The sequence below is a fragment of the Podarcis vaucheri genome (genome assembly GCF_965113315.1).
Source record: "Podarcis vaucheri genome assembly, chromosome: 8".
Classification (NCBI taxonomy): domain Eukaryota; kingdom Metazoa; phylum Chordata; class Lepidosauria; order Squamata; family Lacertidae; genus Podarcis; species Podarcis vaucheri.
Genome location: NC_138766.1, coordinates 61690713 through 61709635, shown reverse-complemented (window position 1 = coordinate 61709635; position 18923 = coordinate 61690713). Strand labels below are relative to the sequence as shown.

Sequence of the window (18923 nt, the reverse complement as noted above, 5' to 3'; positions counted from 1 at the left end):
TGGCCCCTCATCATGTGAATTCTTCTGACCATCTGGGGTTTTCTGTTTTAATTGCTTGTAGCAACTTTTATGCAACTGTGCAGAAGATAGGTTTGAATTTCTTATCAAGCTCTCAAGGCTAAAAGATAAATTATCATAATGATTGAATGCAAATCATTTTATTTGCCTGATAACTAGATACACTACCTTTTCAAAAACCAGCTTAAGCAACAAGACTATTTAATAAAATATACTAGATTTTTTTTGTGTTAAACATACTTACACCAAAATGGTTTTCACTGGTCCGCTGTAGACTACATAAAGGAATCACCTGACAAGATCAGAAATACAGTATAGGGAAGAGTGGAGTAAAATGAAAATATTTGGGAAAACAGCTTAAACCATGTTTAGTTTGACCAAAGTCCTCCATCTGTCTTTCAACATTACATTAGTCCGATGATTGAAGTCATAATGTAGAAGAATTTTAGTCCACTTTCCTACTCCAAACTCCTGTACACCCTTTTTCAATTTCTCGTCTTCTTCCCAACTCCATCGCTTTAAAAAACAAAACAAAACATTGTGATACTCAGATATGCACAACACACTTCAAAATATTTTCCTCTACTGTTGAGCTAACAAGCTGTGAAGGAAACCTTCAGTTCTTACCATTATGATTTTTTAGGACTGAAGGAGTTAAATCTTCTGCATACTTGTAGCCTACAGAAGTGTAGCATTTCAGGAATTGTTCCCACTAGGGACAAGGTCAATAAATCCAATGTTTTTATGGAAAAACTGTATTTAAATACGGGACTTGTTTTGATGGAAAGCTAATCTAGAAACTATTTTAGCAAGCTTCAAATCTAGGTTTTTTTTTTTAATAAAACGACTAACAGCCTAATGACCATCTCTAGCATGACTGATTTTTCTACATCATATTTTTAGAAGGCAGAAACTCCTTTGAGATTAAAATGCACCGTATTTTTTGCCCTATAGGACGCACCTAGCTTTTGGGGGGGGAAATCAAGGAAAAATTTTTTATCTCCCCCCCAGGTTTGCACAGCCACCCCCAAGCTAGAAGAGGGAGACGGAGCGCTCCGTCTCCCTCTTCTGCCTTCAGGGACAGCCTCTCTAGCCTCTGTGGGGCAGCGGCTTGCCCCGCTGTCCCCCGAGCTTATGGGGCTGGCGATGGGGAGAAGCAAGCTTGCTTCTCCCCCCCCGCCAGCCTCCAGATCAGGTCGGGGAATAGCGGGGTGACGGCGCTCCGCCTCCCCGCTATCCCCCGAGCTTGTGGGCTGCAGGCTGCTGCCCGCAAGCTTTGCGAGCCGGTGGGACCTCCCGCCGGGCTTGCAAGGCTTGCGGATAGCTTCCTGAAGCCTGGAGAGCAAGAGGGGTCAGTGCGCACCGACCCCTCTTGCTCTCCAGGCTTCAGGCAAAGCCTGCATTCGCCCCATAGGACGCACACACATTTCCCCTTCATTTCTGGAGGGGAAAAAGTGCGTCCTATAGGGCGAAAAATACGGTATATCTTCCAACCAATCAAGCAGGGCACAACATTCACTTGCCAACTGAAAATGACTTTCTGAATTCTATTTTTAGCTGTAAAATTAGCTGTAAAAATATATAGACCCATGTATGCAAGCTAACTAAAAAATAGTGCAATGATTAACAGAAGACACTGTTACAACATTCACTTTGCCTATGGGAGAATTGAACAATGGCAACACTGAACAGAGTAACCACTCAGAGTTGTAAAAAGTCAACAGCCATTTGAACATTCACAGTGTTCTTTCATGTAAAATCTTCTATAAACATCCGTCACTATTGAAATGGGTAGGTTCAGCTTGTTTAGAATACTCAAAAGAGCTGCTTTGAGCTCTGAGATTATTTCAATAACAAAGATTGTGAAGAAAAGCAACGTATTTGCTTATTTTAGGGAGAACCTGAAATTGTCCACAATGAACACAGTATTTTAAGTCTGGGATTGCCGGCTTCCCAAGCCTGCTAGGCCAAGACCCTCTCCTGCCAAGCTGTGATGTCACTTGTCAACTCTGGAAAGGAGTTTCTGCGCAAGTAGGGGCACCTTCATCTTCATGGAGGGCACAACAATCAATGGGTAGCTAAGATGGCTACATTCCAATCTCAAAGTCAGTATCTAAATAGCAATTTCTAGGAATCACAAGTTTGGAGAGTGATGTTGTGGGCTTCTCATAGGCATGGATTGGCCACTGTGACAGCATGAAACTGGATTCAATGGGCCCTTCTAAGGACATGGTCTGCATTTTATAACCCTTCCCCCATTCATACCTGTCTCTTAGAACTTGTTGACAGAGATAAAGTATCTTCTTGACCATTTTCAGGATCATGCAGCTCCCTCTTGTCTAGTTCAGCTAACAAACAAAACAAATATTTTGAATCTTTCAACTACAATGTATTATTAATGGCCTAAAACTCAGGAATTTTCTTAATACAAATTTATTGCAAAACAGTGGAAGATAATTTAAATAGCAGTTAATTCTGTGGGCACAGCTTTATTGCTTCTGTAAGACAGTATGTAAAAACTACATCAGCTAATAAGAGAAAAGAACTAGGGTGACGAGAAAGCTTGCCAATAATTTAGTTGTGTGGAGAGCCATATATGCACGGTTTACTTGCAATTTAGCAATAGCCCAGGGCAACCCAAAATGACTTGCAACCAACTAACCAGACAGATCACACACACACACACACACACACACACACACACACACACACTAAAACCAAGCGGTATAAAGAAAAACAAAAACATCCTACCCAGTTCTAAAAGGCAACAGATAGTTAAAAGGCCAAAGGCCTGGTTATAGGGGAAGATTTTTGCCTGGCACCTAAAGATATGTAATGGGGCCAGGTGAGCCTCCCTGGGGAGAGCATTCCATGAGTGGGGAGCCACCACAGAAAAGGCCTGTTTTTGTGTTGCCACCCTTCAAATCTCTCGTGAAGGGGGTACATAAAGAAGTGCCTCAGATGATGATTGAAGAGTCTGGGTTGGTTCATATGGAGGCAGGTGGTCCTTGAGGTATTCTAGTCCTGAGCCATTTAAGGCTTTATAGGTCAAAACCATCACTTTGAATTGGCTCTGGAAACAAACTGGCAGCCAGTTCAGTTGGGCCAGGATCGATGTAATATGCTCAAACTGTCTTGCCCCAGTAAGCAGCCTGGCCACTGAACTGTGCACCTGTTGAGGTTTCTGAAGAATCTTCAGAGGCAGTCCCACATATAACGGATTTCAGTAATCTGTCCTAGAGGTTACCAGAGCATAACTACAGAAATTAGACTCTCCCTGTTCAGTCAGGGAGGCAGCTGGGCCACCACCTGAAGCTGATGGAAGGCACCACTGAGGCTACCCGAGCATCAAGTGACAGAAAAGGATCCAGAAATACCCCCAAGCTACATACCTACACCCTCAGAGGGAGTACATAGCCCCATCAAGAGCAGGCAATCTCCCATCTGTCTAGTCTAGGGAACCACCCACTAACAGTTCCTCAGTCTTATCTGGATTGAGCTTCATCTTGTTGGCTCTCATCCAGTCCATTACCAAGGCAAGGCCATTACCAAGGTCCAGACATGAACTGGCACACCTGCAGATGTGTGTCAGCAGCATATTGCTGACAACGTACAGTCATACCTCTGGTTGCGAATGCTGCGGTTTGCGCCTTTTCGGGTTGTGGACTGTGCCGAACCTGGAAGTACTGGAAGGGGTTACTTCCGGGTTTCGGTGCTCGTGCATTGCGAACGCTGTGGGTTGCGAATGTGCCTCCCGCACAGATCCACAGATCACGTTCACAACCCAAGGTATGACTGTACTCCAAACCCCCAGATAACCCCACCCAGTGATTTCATGTAGATGTTAAACAACATCCAAGTAGGACCAGAACCATGGCAAGTCCTAAATAGTTGGTACCAAAAATACTGTAGTTTAAGGCAGTGTTTCCCAACCGGTGTTCCGCGGCACACTAGTGTGCCGCCGGACGTCGCCTGGTGTGCCGCGGGAGGGAGGCGGGCGAGTCGGGCTAATCCTCCGACGAGCTCCACCTCCAGACCCATTGCTCAAATCCTTTAACCCAGGAAGGCAGGAGGGAGGGGGGGGGGGAGAAAGAGAAAAAAGAAAGGGTGGAAAAAAAGAAGGGGAAGAGAAAATATTTTTTTTAAAAAAGGAAAGAGAGGGGGGAAAGCGAGGGATGGAGGAAGGGGAAGGGGGAAGAAGATGGGGGGTCTTTGTGTATAAACAGAAGGGGAGGACAATGAAGAGGGGCGGGGCTTGGCAGGCAGCAGATAACTGGGGAGGGGGGCGCGGCTGGCGGCGGCTCAAGGCAGGAAGGGAGGAGCTGCCTTGCGGAGAGTCTTGGGCTGCAGAGATTTCCCGTTCAGGAGCGCGCGAGGCCACGCCGTGGATGGGAATCTCCTCCTCCTCTTCCTCCAGGAGAGAGGGTGGTCCGCCCCACCGAGTCGGGCCTGCTCAAGCGTGGGAGCCTATAGTTAGAGCTCAGCTCCTTTTCTTGCCTTCCCCGCCCCCCCCCAGCACATTTTCCTCGCCCCCCCAACCCCCGCATGTAGAATAGAAGCCCTCCAGCCTCCACGGTGCACAAACTCTCCCCTCTGCAACGAAGCGCTTTGTTGCATATCTTTGGTGAGGTTTTTAGGCAGTCTTGGTGCACCTTAAATCAGCGCTAATTGCGCCTGGACGCAGTATTTACTTCCGAGTAGGCCCCCTTCTCTCCCCCCCCCCCGGTAGCACCTGACATTGCTATTCATATCATCAGGTTTGTTTGTTGATAATTTAATTGTTTTAAAAGCATCATGCTAAAGAGCTCTCTCCCACCCCCAGACCCTTGGGCAAAACAGAAACACACACATACACAAACACAGAGATTGAGCCCTGCAGGTTTTATGAAATGAATGGATTCTGAATGCCTGTTTCAGTGTCTTGTCCGCCTTAGGCTGCTGGGCCAGACACCTGTTACACGGTGCAGTCCGTAAGCTGTGAGCGCTGCTACCTGCCGCCGAGACCACGTAACGACAGTCTTGAAAGACCTACATTGGCTCCCAGTACCTTTCCGAGCACAATTCAAAGTGTTGGTGCTGACCTTTAAAGCCCTAAGCGGTTTCGGTCCAGTATACCTGAAGTAGCGTCTCCGCCACCATCGTTCAGCCCAGACACTGAGATCCAGTGCCAAGGGCCTTCTGGCAATTCCCTCACTGTGAAAAGTGAGGTTACAGGGAACCAGGCAGAGGGCCTTCTCGGTAGTGGCGCCCGCCCTGTGGAATGCCCTCCCATCAGACATCAAAGAGATAAACCAGTGTTTCCCAACCGGTGTGAGACGTTGCCTGGTGTGCCGTGGGAGGGAGGCGGGCGAGTCGGGCGGCGAGAGGCGGGGCGGCGGCGGCGAGGAGAGGCCGCCCAGCGCGGGGCTCTCGCAGTCTGCCTGCCTGGCTGCCTGCGTGGCGCTGACGTCACGGGGCTGTAACGTGCCCCACATAGGCACACGCGGGGCGGCGAGCGAGCGAGCTCCCACATCCCATCGCCGCTCGCTTCGGTCGGCCTACTGGGCTGTCGCAGGCGGAAGGCCTGCGCATGCGCGAGGTTTTCGCGCCTTCGGGATTCCCTTCACGCCTTCCTCCTCCCGGGTCCTTGAGAGCGCGGGAAGCGGCAGCGCGAGACCGGCGTTGAGCCTGGTAGGTATTGCGCTTGCCAAGGCAGTCATTTGGGAAATGAAAACTTGCAAAACAAGCAACCAGTTCAATCTGAAGTACGTGTATGCTTAATATCCTGTATCTGAAACCTGTTCTGCCCCCTCCCCCACACTTGGTGCCATTTTCATCTACACATGCAGCAGAGTAAGTTGACCCAGAATAGTACCAATTCAGATGGCAGATGGGAGAATGACAGTGCTGAATGCTTTCCCATGTAGAACAGTCCCTGCAAATAAAAACCTAGCATATTTGGAAGAGGGATGCTAGCCTAACCATTACCTTCTATGCTGTTACTATTTTTTTATTTTTTTTTACATAAGTAAAAAGTGACCTTTCCCCATCTGGCATGGTGGTGTGCCTCGAGATTTTTTTCATGGAACAAGTGTGCCTTTGCCCAAAAAAGGTTGGGAAACACTGGTTTAAGGCTGTGATCCAGGTATGAATGCATAGTATTTATAAGCAGTTTTCTTGTATTTAAAAACTTATAGCAGTATTTCAATTATTTACCCACCAAAATTAAAATGAAGTTCATATACACTGAAAGGATTGCAGCACTTACTTTGAAGAGCACTTCCTTTTCTCCTTATTTTTCTCTGGGGAGTCTGTAGTTGCCATGAATCCCAAGGTACTTCGCTAGGTAATGAACAAGTTTGTCTATTTGAGCTATAAAGGAATGAAACATACATAAGTTTCAAGTCTTGATACTTAACTATTTTGAATTCATGCTAGAAGATATTTTTGCAATGGTATTTCTTTGCTGGATGGAGTTTATTTGAGGGACGGGTGAGATCAGAATTAAGAACAAAATCAATATAACTTTAGCCACATTCCACAAAGCTTAGTGCCTCATGCTGCAAAAAACATTCCTCTTCGGAGGCCCCAAACACAGGCAGTGATGAAGTGGATGTCCACATAATATTTTGCTTTGTATCAAATTAGAATACTCTACCAACATTTTACCCTGCATATAGAAAATCTGTCACCATCTCTCTCAAACTTCAGAATCCTCTTTGATATAAGTAAACTTCTATAACACTATATTTCAGCTGCATTCATCATATTATACAGGGACACGTGATGCTGTGGAAGTAAATACTGTACCCAATTTTACTACTCCTGGGTTGGAATCTGGGTTTTAAAGTTCTATGTTTGATCAATACTGCTACTTTTACCATTCTGTAGTGCCTTAACATCTTCAGCCATGCTGCCTGATGCTGACTCTCCCTGCATCTACCCCACCCCAGGTCTATTTCAGGAAGCTCCCAGGTTAGGGTTCCAAGGAAAGTTGCATTACTGCCAACTGCTCTTGGGTGCAACACCATCCTGGGTAATGGGGAAAAGTGAATAAGAAGGACAGATTGATATAGTTATTGTGCATCTGTGGGGCGCCCCCAATTTACAGCGCCCATTGGAAGAGCAAGAAAAAGCTCTCAGTGTAGTTGTATTTATAAACATGCACACATACAGTGCTTTTGAGATGGAGATGCTATACAGAAACCCTAATGTCTTACTAGATAGCTAGTGATTTTCCAGCCTATGCCTCTACTTACTAAATTTTACTATGATAAAAACATGACAAAATGTAGTCTGGAGCTAAGGAAAATATGGTTTCACACAAAAAGAGACTGACTCTTCAGGAATAAATCCCTGCTCGCACCTACACTACCCTTGCTATAATAAAGCTGCAGTAACAAGAACCATGTTCAATATGTACTTACTTTAAAGTTACAGATAGGTAGCCGTGTTGGTCTGCCATAGTCAAAATAAAAAAATTCCTTCCAGTAGCACCTTAAAGACCAACTAAGTTAGTTCTTGGTATGAGCTTTCGTGTGCATGCACACTTCTTCAGATACACTGAAACAGAAGTTGCCAGATCCTTCTATATAGTGAGAAGGTGGGGAGGGGTGTTACTCAGAAGGGTGGTGGGAATGGGAATTGGCAGATAGCTGAGATGAGCCTGTTGACGACTCTTAACGACCGCAATAGGTCTTACAGGAAAAGGCAAGGGGTGAGAAGGTGAACTAAAATACCCAGCAGATGAAGTTAGACAACAGATCAACAGAGCCAGACTGATACCCAGAGAGAACTTGCTGCAAGACAGACCCAAAAAAGAAAATAACAGAACACCTCTAGTCATCACATACAGCTCCCAAGTTAAAACAGTACAACGCATCATCAGAGATCTACAACCTCTCCTGGACAATAACAGTTCTCTTTCTCAAGCTCTGGGAGGAAGACCTTTCATTGCCTACAGACAGCCACCCAATCTTAAACAACTCCTAACCCACAATAATACTACAACCAGACTTAACACGGACACTGGCACCAGAGCCTGCAATAAACCCAGATGCCAACTTGGCTGCCACATACACCCGGACAACACCATTACTGGCCCCAACAACATCACACATACCATCTCGGGACTATTTAATTGCTCATCGTCTAACATTGTGTATGCCATCAAATGCCAACAGTGTCCTTCAGCTCTCTATATTGGACAAACAGGCCAAACCTTACGCTAAAGAATAAACGGACATAAATCTGACATCAAGAATCACAAAACAGAGAAACCAGTAGGAGAACACTTCAATCTCCCAGGACATTCTATACAAGATCTCAAAGTAGCTGTTTTACTACAAAGGAATTTCAGAAATAGACTGGAAAGAGAAGCTGCTGAATTGCAACTCATTACCAAACTTAAAACCATGGAGAGACCTGGTCTGAACAAAGACATTGGATTCGTATCTCATTATACATGACTAAGCCATTTTTCACCTTCTCACCCCTTGCCTTTTCCTGTAAGACCTATTGCGGTCGTTAAGAGTCGTCAACAGGCTCATCTCAGCTATCTGCCAATCTCCCATTCCCACCACCCTTCTGAGTAATACCCCTCCCCACCTTCTCACTATATAGAAGGATCTGGCAACTTCTGTTTCAGTGTATCTGAAGAAGTGTGCATGCACACGAAAGCTCATACCAAAAACTAACTTAGTTGGTCTTTAAGGTGCTACTGGAAGGAATTTTTTTATTTTTACTTTAAAGTGATACAGTGGTACCTCAGGTTAAGTACTTAATTCATTCCGGAGGTCCATACTTAACCTGAAACTGTTCTTAACCTGAAGCACCACTTTAGCTAAGGGAGCCTCCTGTTGCTGCCGTGCCGCCGGAGCACGATTTCTGTTCTCATCCTGGAGCAAAGTTCTTAACCTGAAGCACTATTTCTGAGTTAACAGAGTCGGTAACCTGAAGCGTATGTAACCTGAGGTACCATTGTACTAACCTTTGTTTGGTTTCCAAACAGTTTTCTTTCTTTGATTCAGTTACACTGTTACATTGCAATTCTAACATTATTTTTCCTGAACTTCTAGCTTCCACTTCTTTCATAGCTTCCTGTAAAACAGAGAAGAAATGCCACTTTACTTCACCAGCAATAAAAAGTAGTGCATTGTTCTTAGAAATACTATATCCATTTCTTGGGGGGTGGGGGGAGTAAAACTACACTACAATGTTAAGAACAAATTTCAATGATTTACGTTCACTCACCAACTTAAATGACAGGTACAGTGGACCCTCTGGATACGAATTCAATTTGTTCCGGGGGTCCGTCCGCAACCAGAAAAGTCCGTAGGCAGAGGCGCTGCTTCTGTGCTCATGCACGGCGTGATTGAGCGCTTCTGCGCATGCGGCGAAACCCAGAACTATACAGTTCCAGGTTTGCCGCGTTCATAACCTGAAAGTTATGTATCCAGAGCAGTATGTAACTAGAGGGTCCACTGTACACATAAATTGGATTTTTTCAAACCAGGATTATATTTTGCTTTGTCTTTAAAGGATGTAAGCCAATTTTTTTTCAGGTTTTTAGTATTTGTTTAATTTTCCATAAAATGATATTCATGTGAAGTGAGATGTCACATTGCTTCAACATACCTTCGTTAGAAAATCAGTTTTTTCGCTCAAGAAAATATTGATGTATGATTTGATGTTCTGAATCAAAAGACTGAAACTGAAATTTCGGAGAAATGGATGATGTGGATCTTTGTGTTTTACTATTGCAGCCAGCTTCATTCGCAAAGGCTAAATGCAAATAAATAAAAAAATCAAAAATTAATATATATATGATCAGGGTTACATTGCATTGTATCTTACTAAGGATATATACCTTTACAAACAGCTAGAGTATGTTATTTCTGCCTTCTACGAGCCAAAATTTAAGAAGTTCAGTACAGGTAGGATCGGTCCATTTGTTATCCTGGTACAAATCACATCACTGCTGCACAAATTACCCTTCTTTTATCTAGCATTTTCAATCTAAAGGAATATTTTGCTCTATAGACTTGTTTGTGAATAAATTTTCAATACTTCTCCATATAGTTACAGATTGCAAAATGTTGAGTGGCTATCCTATTCAATATAGGGAACTTGATTTTCATTAGTTAAGATCTTTGGTGACCAAGAGCAATGTCTTCTTGTCCGCAGCTTGGCTTGGGAAAATATGGAACCCTACCATGCATGCTTTCTGCCATGGAGATGAGGGGAAAGGAGCAAGGAAGAAGCAAAGCTGCCTTGCTTACTTTGAAATTACTACTACTACTACTTCTGTTGATATGCTGTCCATCTGGGCATCTGGGTTTCCCCAGCCACTCTGGGCAGCTTCCAAAGAATTAGAAAACCACAGTAAAACATCAAACATTAAAAACTTTCCTATACAGGGCTGTCCTGCATAGTGGAGCTTTGCATAAAACACTCGTGAGAACTGCACACCCATACTCTGGAGCTCCAAAGGACACCCCCAATGACACTTTCAACATTCAACCTGCATCTAACAGCAGTGCACAACGTAAGTCACATGTTACTGTCTGAACTGTGAAGGAAGCATATCTAACTTCAAGATCTCTAATGTACAACTCTGTAAGGTGGCCCCTTTCTCTTCACATCATACCACACACCCTCCTCTCTATACCCTGCTCACATTATTTCCTCAGCACACCAATCTCTTTGTCAACTCTATAGCACTCCCCCTATTTCTGCCCCTTCTCTCCACCTCTTCCTCAAGTGCAGTAACGGCACACAAAGCTTTCACTTTCCAAAGAATTCACACCAGTGACTGATTCTTGGGCACAGGCAGACCTTGCAGCATAGCTGGCTACAAGAGGTTAAAAAAACCTGATGCTGAATCCAAGGAGAAGAAATAATAGAGGTCTTTTCTCATTAAGTACGACTTCCAATAAACTAGGCTGGGCCTTAGAGACAACTGCAAGCTATTGGCTATTGGGAATTATCTTAGGGCGCTGTGTCAGAATGTAGGCTGTATGCTGTGAAGGTCTGGTTTAAGAGGACAGTACAGTGGAACCTCGACCTACATACGCCTCATCTCGCAGACATTCCAAGTTGCGTCCGTAGCAAACCCAGAAGTAAACACTGGGTTTGCCGCGATTCACACATGTGCAGAAGCAGCTTCTGCCATCTGCATGTGCGCAGAAGTGTGCTACCGTCAAATGCGCACGCGTACAATACGCCTCTTCTAGCGTACTGTTTCGACTAGTGGACGGACCTCTGGAACTGATTATGTCTGTAAGTAGAGGTTCTACTGTACTAAGGATAAAACCCTGGAGGTTTTTAGTGCATAGATAAGGCTTTAGTGTCTTCAGATTACACAATGGCTGCATCCACAAAGGTAGAAACTACAACTGGAGCAGGGGTGGCTAACCTGTGGCCCTCTGGATGTTGTTGAGCTATAATATTCATCATCCTTGACCATTAGCCATGCTGACTCGGGCTGATGGGAACTGGGAGTCAACAACATCTCAAAGACCACAGATTCAGCCACCTGTGCACTACAATGTAGGTCCTTGCAATGCCAGAATCCCTGGAAGTAAGCCCCAAGGGAAAGTGACAAGCTCCTAGGTAGTTTCTGATTTTCTCATTAATTTTAACTGATTTTATCTTTCGTATCTCTTTTGTAACCCCATTCTACACAGTAATGCAATATATAATTTAACAAACAAGCAATTAGCTTGGTAAATTTGCATATTGATCATTTATAGGCATCTGATACTTTTTAAATTTGTTCCAGACCAAACTGTCTGGAGTAAGCAAGCTTCTGGACTCAAAAATACTGAAACTTCAGTATTACCTCATTTGAGAGAGATTCCGGAAATATTCTTTCCAGGACTTCTGCTGACTCCGTAAAATATCCTTTTTCCATATACACTGCTACAGCCTACAAAGAAAGAATACATTCTGGATTGATTAAGAGGTGTCACAATTACACAAAAAGTTGTAATACCGTATGGAAGCAAAGCTACTTCTGCAGCTGAATGTTACATGACCAATTTTTGTTAATGGCCTTTCCTAAGACTCAATCCTATGGTCTTGCTTGGACAGGTCAATGATAGTCCATGAAGAAATTTAAATGAGTGATGCTCTAACTTATTTCCATGGCACATTCAAGCAAATACGGCTGCATGGATTTACAAACAGACCTGAATCTGAATTAACCGCTTGATGTCTTCATGCAGCTTATCTTGTTTGCTTTGTGTTTTTAAAAATGAAGTCCAGATTAATAGGGCTTTTTCCAGTGGTGAAGAGTCTTCATCATCCCCCAAATGAAAACCTTAAAAGGAAATAAATTGAGAAGGGTAAATAGTGTATTTCATAGAGTAAAGAAGACACACACAAAAAGGACACTAAAATTTAGCAATCATCATATGCCTCCACAGCTGATGGTTTTAGGTGCACCTTGCCATTTGTTAAGCCTCCTCGTTTGACCCTTACAGAATTAAATGTGACCAGTTTTTGTTCTATCAACCAAATATGTCAAACTAGGAAGGCCCCCCCTTGGACATATTCTCAGGACCTATGCATTTGAGCTTGAGATACAAAGAACCATGACTTCAAGAAGATGGAAAGAAATAGAAGAGTATTCAGGGCACAGCTTCTCAGTTGGCACCAGGTGGCACCTTGCAGTGGAAACACATTATTTGCTGCTTCTGAGTGGCTCCAAAGCCCAGAACAAAGGCAGACAAATGTAGTCTCAGGGAATGAGCAGAATCCTTCCCTCAGGCCAGACTTTAGACATGGTCAAGAGCACGGGCCAGCAACCTTTTTCAGACGTGGGCCACAGTCCCTCAGACCATGTGGCAGGCTGGACTATATTTTGAAAATAAATAAATGAAGAAACTCCTATGCCCCACAAATAACCCAGAGATGCCTTTTAAATAAAAGGACACATTCTACTCATATAAAAACACACTGTCCATGGGCCAGATTGAGAAGGTGCCTTAGGTTGCCTACCCCTGGTCAAGAGCAACAAGAACCTCTTATTGCTTTTAACTTTCCCCAGTGACTTGTGCAAGAGATCACAAACAATAGCTTTCTATCAAGACCAAACAAAACTTTTAGATGCCATTCATGACTGTCCTTTGTTATATGAGTCTCATCCTTTCCAACCCTATGTCCAAGTTTAGACTGTAAGCTCCTGAAAACAGCGACCTTTTGTTGCTTTGTTATGCCACTCTGTGAAGCACTGAATGCATTGTTGGCACTAAGCCTCATTTGATTTATCCGTACAGGTAACTTACAACTTATGCACATTTAACTTGTGCACGTTCAGCTTTATGCACTAGGCTTTTTTAAAAAAAACAAACGAAACAACAACATTAAAAGCGGGTGGAAGTCGGGGGAAAAAGATTTTGGCAATCCCATCCACCATTGAACCCAATGTGTTTTGACTATACACTACTTGGGCTTTAGGTGCTATCCTCAGAATGTAACCCCAGTGTAAGTTGGGTTGTAAAGGAATATTGTAAAGGAATTACAATGCAAACTGAAGAAATTTAGCAGAATATTTACCAAGTGATTTTCCTTCTGCAATATATGCCAACAGCTGACAAAGGCACACTGTTTTCATTTGATGAGTTTCAATTTGATTTAGTCCTTTGATAATAGCTGGAGAAAGAAAGACCATACATGATTAGATGAATTTTGTTCCTATAGTGCCACTGTGTGGTTATCAGTATCAGGAACCTTTTCTGTATCTTAAGCACAGTTACTTGAAATGAGCTGTGCTGAAATCAATGGCACTATTTTTCAAATAATTTTACTTAGGACTGGAGAATTCAAGGGCAACTTTTATTTAGTGGCTTGCACCGATGCACACATTCTAAAATATGACTAGTCAATCTGTAAATGAGATTCATCATATTTGCATGCAATTAAACAATAAGTTTTAGAGTTATTTTGACCATAGAGGGAGCCAGAGATCAAGAGATTTTCAGGCCAATTTTCAGCGGAAATTAATTTCAGGACACTTTCAGGTTGAATGGTGGTAACAACCCAATTTCCCCCCAGTGTGACAGTCTGAAGTACACTGGTACCTCTGGTTACGTACTTAATTCATTTCAAGTACGTTCTTAACCTGAAACTGTTCTTAACCTGAAGCACCACTTTAGCTAATGGGGCCTCCCGCTGCTGCCATGCCGCCAGAGCACGATTTATGTTCTCATCCTGAAGCAAGGTTCTTAACCCGAGGTACTATTTCTGGGTTAGCGGAATCTTTAACCTGAAGCGTATGTAAGCTGAAACGTATGTAACCCGAGGTACCACTGTAGTTACTTAAGTCATAAATGCATTGTGTCTTTGTAAATTTGTCTTAGAAATAATGCAGCACATAACAGCAAACATGATACAATTGCTCAACAGTTTGATACCGTATTTTTAGTGTTCATTAATTATTTGACTAGGTCATTTCAGGCAGAACATACTAATCTGCCAAGTTAAGCTAAGAGGAAAGCTTTGGTTTCTCTACTGTAGTTATTACATCAAGGAAAAGCATTCCCTTATAAGTCCCTGTTCTAAAACCACTGGAATTGTGTTTTTTTTTTTTTTACTGCTTTTAACTTGTGTTTTTAAATTTGGGAGTTTTTTGTTGTTGTTTAAATTAAGGGACATGGGTTGTGCCTGGGAAGAGCTGGCTCTGGGCTACATAGCTGCCATGATGACCAGGGGCCCAACGCATCAACCAGCCAATGCAGGTGGCAGGCCACACTCTGGACCTTGTTTTCTCAACTGGGCAGGAAGAATCACTTCCTGTTGAGATTGAGGCTTTCAGCACCTTTTCCCTTCTGCAGAGGTGGGGGCCCTGGGAATGGTGGTACACTAAATAAGTAAGTAAGCAAGCAAGCAAGCTGTAATAGAACCAGAGTGGTATAATGGGTTGAGTGTCCTTCAGCAGGGATACCCAAGGTTTTATTTTACAGTGGTACCTCGGGTTAAGTACTTAATTCGTTCCAGAGGTCCATTCTTAACCTGAAACTGTTCTTAACCTGAAGCACCACATTAGCTAATGGGGCCTCCTGCTGCTGCCGTGCCACCATCGCACGATTTCTGTTCTCATCCTGAAGCAAAGTTCTTAACCCGAGGTACTATTTCTGGGTTAGCGGAGTCTGTAACCTGAAGCGGATGTAACCCGAGGTACCACTGTATTTCAGAGGGACCTTGGGACAGTTGCTATTTCTCAGCCTAACCTTCCACACTGTTAAAGAGGATAAAATTGGAAAACTCTATTCCTTTAATACCCTGCGCTTGGGATAACAAATTTAACGCTAAATAACCTTTTCTCTCACAGGAAATTCCCCAGGAGTCTGAACTTGCTGTTCTCCAGGGCAATCAGGTTGGTGGGATGCGGAAAGTTTCATTAGGTACCGCTACAGATGTGTTGATTGCATTTAGAATGTGGCCAGCAAGCTGCAGCTTTACAGGGCTATCACATCTTGTACCCGTACCTGCAACATCTTGTACCTGTACCTGGGCTAACACTGCAACTGCTAAAAGTACAGGGACACCTCAAGGGAAAATAAAACGGAGGCATGCTTGGAACCATTCATACTGGCTTTGCAGTTGTTATTTGTGTCCTCTTGTCCCTCCTAATAAACTAATATTCACACACACGCGCGTACTCTCTCCCTCTCTCTGTGTGTGTAGATTCCCCCCCCCCAACGGAAGAGGCTATTGTTGCGCGGTAATTTGCGAGCGAGGTTGTTCTGCTGGCACGAGGAAGGGGAGGAGAAGCTTCACTTCCTGTGTTTTCGAGGCAGAACCAGTCAAGCGAGCGGCGGCAGCTCCGGCCCCCCCGGCAGCCCCCCCCACCGCCGGGCCAGTCACTCACTCAGCGCCTGGTCTCGGCTGTTCTCGAATTCCCTCCGGTTGCCCTGACAAAAATGGCGGCACTGGCAGCGGCAAGCGAAGTCCAGCATCCATCCGGCGGCGACCGCCTCCACCTGAGAGAAAGGAACCTGCGCCTCGTCACGCCCAGCCGGACCTGCCGCCGCGGGACTCGGTCGCGGGGGACGAACTGGGCCGGAAACCGTTAAATTCGCCTCAACGTCCATTTCCGAATCTGGCGCGCTCAAAACGGATACGTAAAACTCCGCCCCCTTTTCGCTCAACCGTCCCGCTACGTCCCCGGTCCCATTCTGGCCACGCCTCTTCCTGCCGCCTCGCGGGCCATCTGGGAAGGAGTCTAGCTTCTTTCCTAGATATAGAAAGGGGAGGGAGGGGGGAAGGATTACGCACAGCGCTCACTTCCGGAATTCATTTAATGCTTCCCTCTTTTTCCGGGGCAGGGTAATAACACAGAGAACCGTCCCTGACTCTCTTACCTCTTTTCTGTATTGCGGACAAACATTTTTTTTTTATGCCTTGTGTTGTAACCGAATGATATTTTCTCTCCCCTCGCCCTCTTTCTTTGCATGGCTACTGCATGTTTTTATTTGTAATTATCTGTCTTCCTTAAAGTTTAATCAATCTTTTATATTTAGTTTTAATTTTATTAATGTTTAATTGTGTTTTTTATGAAAACCCCCCCCCATGTTTTTAGCTGCTCCTTCTTTATCTGTAGGCCGCCTTGAGTCCTTGTCAGGGGAAAAGGCGAGATAAAAATAAAAATAATACGTAATAATAATGTTCGATGAAAGTGTTTTCATTTTGCCAGTTTGGCAGGTTTAGCCTTCTGGAGAGGCTGAACGATTAATGGGGGAAAGTAGATATTTCATCACATATCCCTTCTCCAGTTCCAAGGCACTTAGGGTGGCACACATCACCCTCATCCTCCCCTTTTATGTTCACCACTACCCTGTAAGATTGGCTAGGCTGAGGGATCAGGACTCACAGAAAAATGGAGACTACATCAGACATCTATGATAAGACTTCTGTAGCAGCCGTTCTACTAGACCCAGCCAACGTAACCAATGGTTAGGGGTTGATGGGAGTTGTAGTCCAACACCCAGAGGGCCACAGTTTCACCACCCTGCTCTAAAGAGAAGTTACAATGATGTGACTGGCAAGTGCACCCCTTTTTATATGTCATTTTTATATGTAGTCATCAGCAGACTGGGAGAATTCATTACGTCCCATCAGAATGCGGCTTGATGGAAGAAGGACATGATCTCTCTAACTCCCATTCTCTCTGCAAAGAGATCCCTTAGGAGCTATAGGATTTAATAAAGCCTTTTCCTTTCATCAGCTGAAGAGTTCCTGAGGGTATAGCCCAGCACACTGGGACTTGGGTTGCTTTTGATTACATAAAAGAACAGTGTTTTTCTTCATAGCGACTTGCTTAAATTGAAATGGGCATGACTGCATTCCAAGAAAGCTTGGTTCTAGTTGGTTTGATGCTAATTATTACCATTTGATTTAGTGCTGAGATCAGCTAGTTCTGATCATTTCCTGCCAAACTGAAACTGAATTGAACTGTTGTACATGCCACTGAATTATTGTGGAAAATTAGAGTGACTCTTTTCCTTGGTTCTCCCTACACTGTTTTAACTTTCAGGTGAGATAATTTTTCAGCTTTCCTGCACTGGTTTTCAGTAAGGACTCCCCTTTTTACTATTTGGGTTGAATTAATAAAATTGTGCAAATTTTAATTCTGGGGTGGGGAGGTTGTGGGGAGTCCACTGTATTGCCAGTCAAATAGGATCACGATAAGCAAACAAGCATCTTGCTACAATTCCACCTTCGTTTGTATTTTTTAAAGTTTCCATTACGGCGATTCTTTGAGGTTAATTAGCAACATTGTGCAAGATACATTTTAAAAAAATATTATCATCCTGCCCCAAATATCTTTAAAACAAGTACAAGGAACTGAAAGACAAGTATACTGTTGTGAGTTTGGGGTGGGGTGCGCTGTATGTCTGAATTCCTTCCAATTCCTGGAACCAGCTGGGATTCAAATTGCTGGAATTGCCAGGCAAGATTCTTGCTAATGGCCCATATATGGGTTGTTAAGGTAACAAAGGAATTGGCTCTGCCAGAGGACAAATGGGTGGGTCCCCCTCTTAAAAATGACTTTTAGTTAGAAAGACAAAGTCCAGAGTTGAGGTGTGTAAGCTAGAAGCAAGGTTGCAGGCTGGGCAACTGAGAGACAGAGCTGTGCCTAATCTTTGCTTGAATCCAAGGCTGTGGCTATCGGAGAAGCAAACCTTTTGGGGGTGTTAATGTTGTGAACCCCTTCATTGTAGGCTCAGGTTGTATACAGTATATGTGTAAATGAACCATACATCATAAAGACACTGCAGTATCTGCTGTCCCTCATTCCAAGGAAACCAAACCTTGGAAAAGCATGATTGGCCTGCTTTTAGAAACAATTCTTTCTATGCAACATAGAATAAATAGCAGATGCCTGGGCAGAGCACATAAATAAAGTCTTTCCTGTTTTGATGACAGAAATCAGAGAAATACAAGAGTGGGTGAAAACAAAGATGCTATTAATTTTAACTTCAGCAAAGATGATAGGCCACACTGATTTAATGTGATCTAACTTATTATTGTGTTTTAAAGTGTATATATGCATATTACAACATTTGTAATCTAGATGATGTAATAATGTTTGTATATAAAGGGGTGAACATTAATAGCCCATAACAGAAATGCTACATATGTAACAAATGATCTCAGAAGAGATTAAACATATTTGGATTTGGTTGATTCTAGGAGAATATGGAATGAGAACAAGAAATATGGGTGTAGGAAGACATGAATATTCAATAACCATTTTGCACAATCCCCTTGGGAAATGTTTATGCCTTTTAGTGTTGAGAAATATTTAGTGACAGAAATATTTATGGGAGCTGAATTCTGGCATGCATGCATGCATGTGTATCCATGGAAACTGTACAACAAATTCCTACCCTAGCTACTTATTCAAAACCATAATAACA

At 43.6% G+C, this 18923-nt stretch overlaps 1 protein-coding gene across 1 annotated transcript; it reads right to left on the bottom strand.

The window, feature by feature from the left end:
- Positions 1-142: 142 nt before the first annotated feature.
- On the bottom strand, positions 143-16222 carry TERF1 (telomeric repeat binding factor 1). The gene is made up of 9 exons (XM_082233925.1): positions 15872-16222; positions 13558-13653; positions 12189-12319; positions 11840-11926; positions 9634-9780; positions 8987-9096; positions 6266-6369; positions 2284-2357; positions 143-534 (listed from the first exon to the last, which is right to left on the bottom strand). The coding sequence occupies exons 1-9, from the start codon at positions 16092-16094 to the stop codon at positions 376-378; spliced, it is 1131 nt and encodes a 376-aa protein (XP_082090051.1). The 5' UTR covers positions 16095-16222; the 3' UTR covers positions 143-375.
- Positions 16223-18923: the final 2701 nt, after the last annotated feature.

Excerpts from the sequence above, each read along its gene's own strand:
- TERF1 (XM_082233925.1), bottom strand. The coding sequence starts at position 16,094 with ATGGACGTTGAGGCGAATTTAACGGTTTCCGGCCCAGTTCGTCCCCCG. Across the intron at positions 11,927-12,188 it reads AGCGGTTAATTCAGATTCAG|GCTGTAGCAGTGTATATGGA; the intron begins GTCTGTTTGTAA and ends CTTTCTTTGTAG. Across the intron at positions 535-2,283 it reads CAACAAGTTCTAAGAGACAG|CGATGGAGTTGGGAAGAAGA; the intron begins GTATGAATGGGG and ends TGTTTTTTAAAG.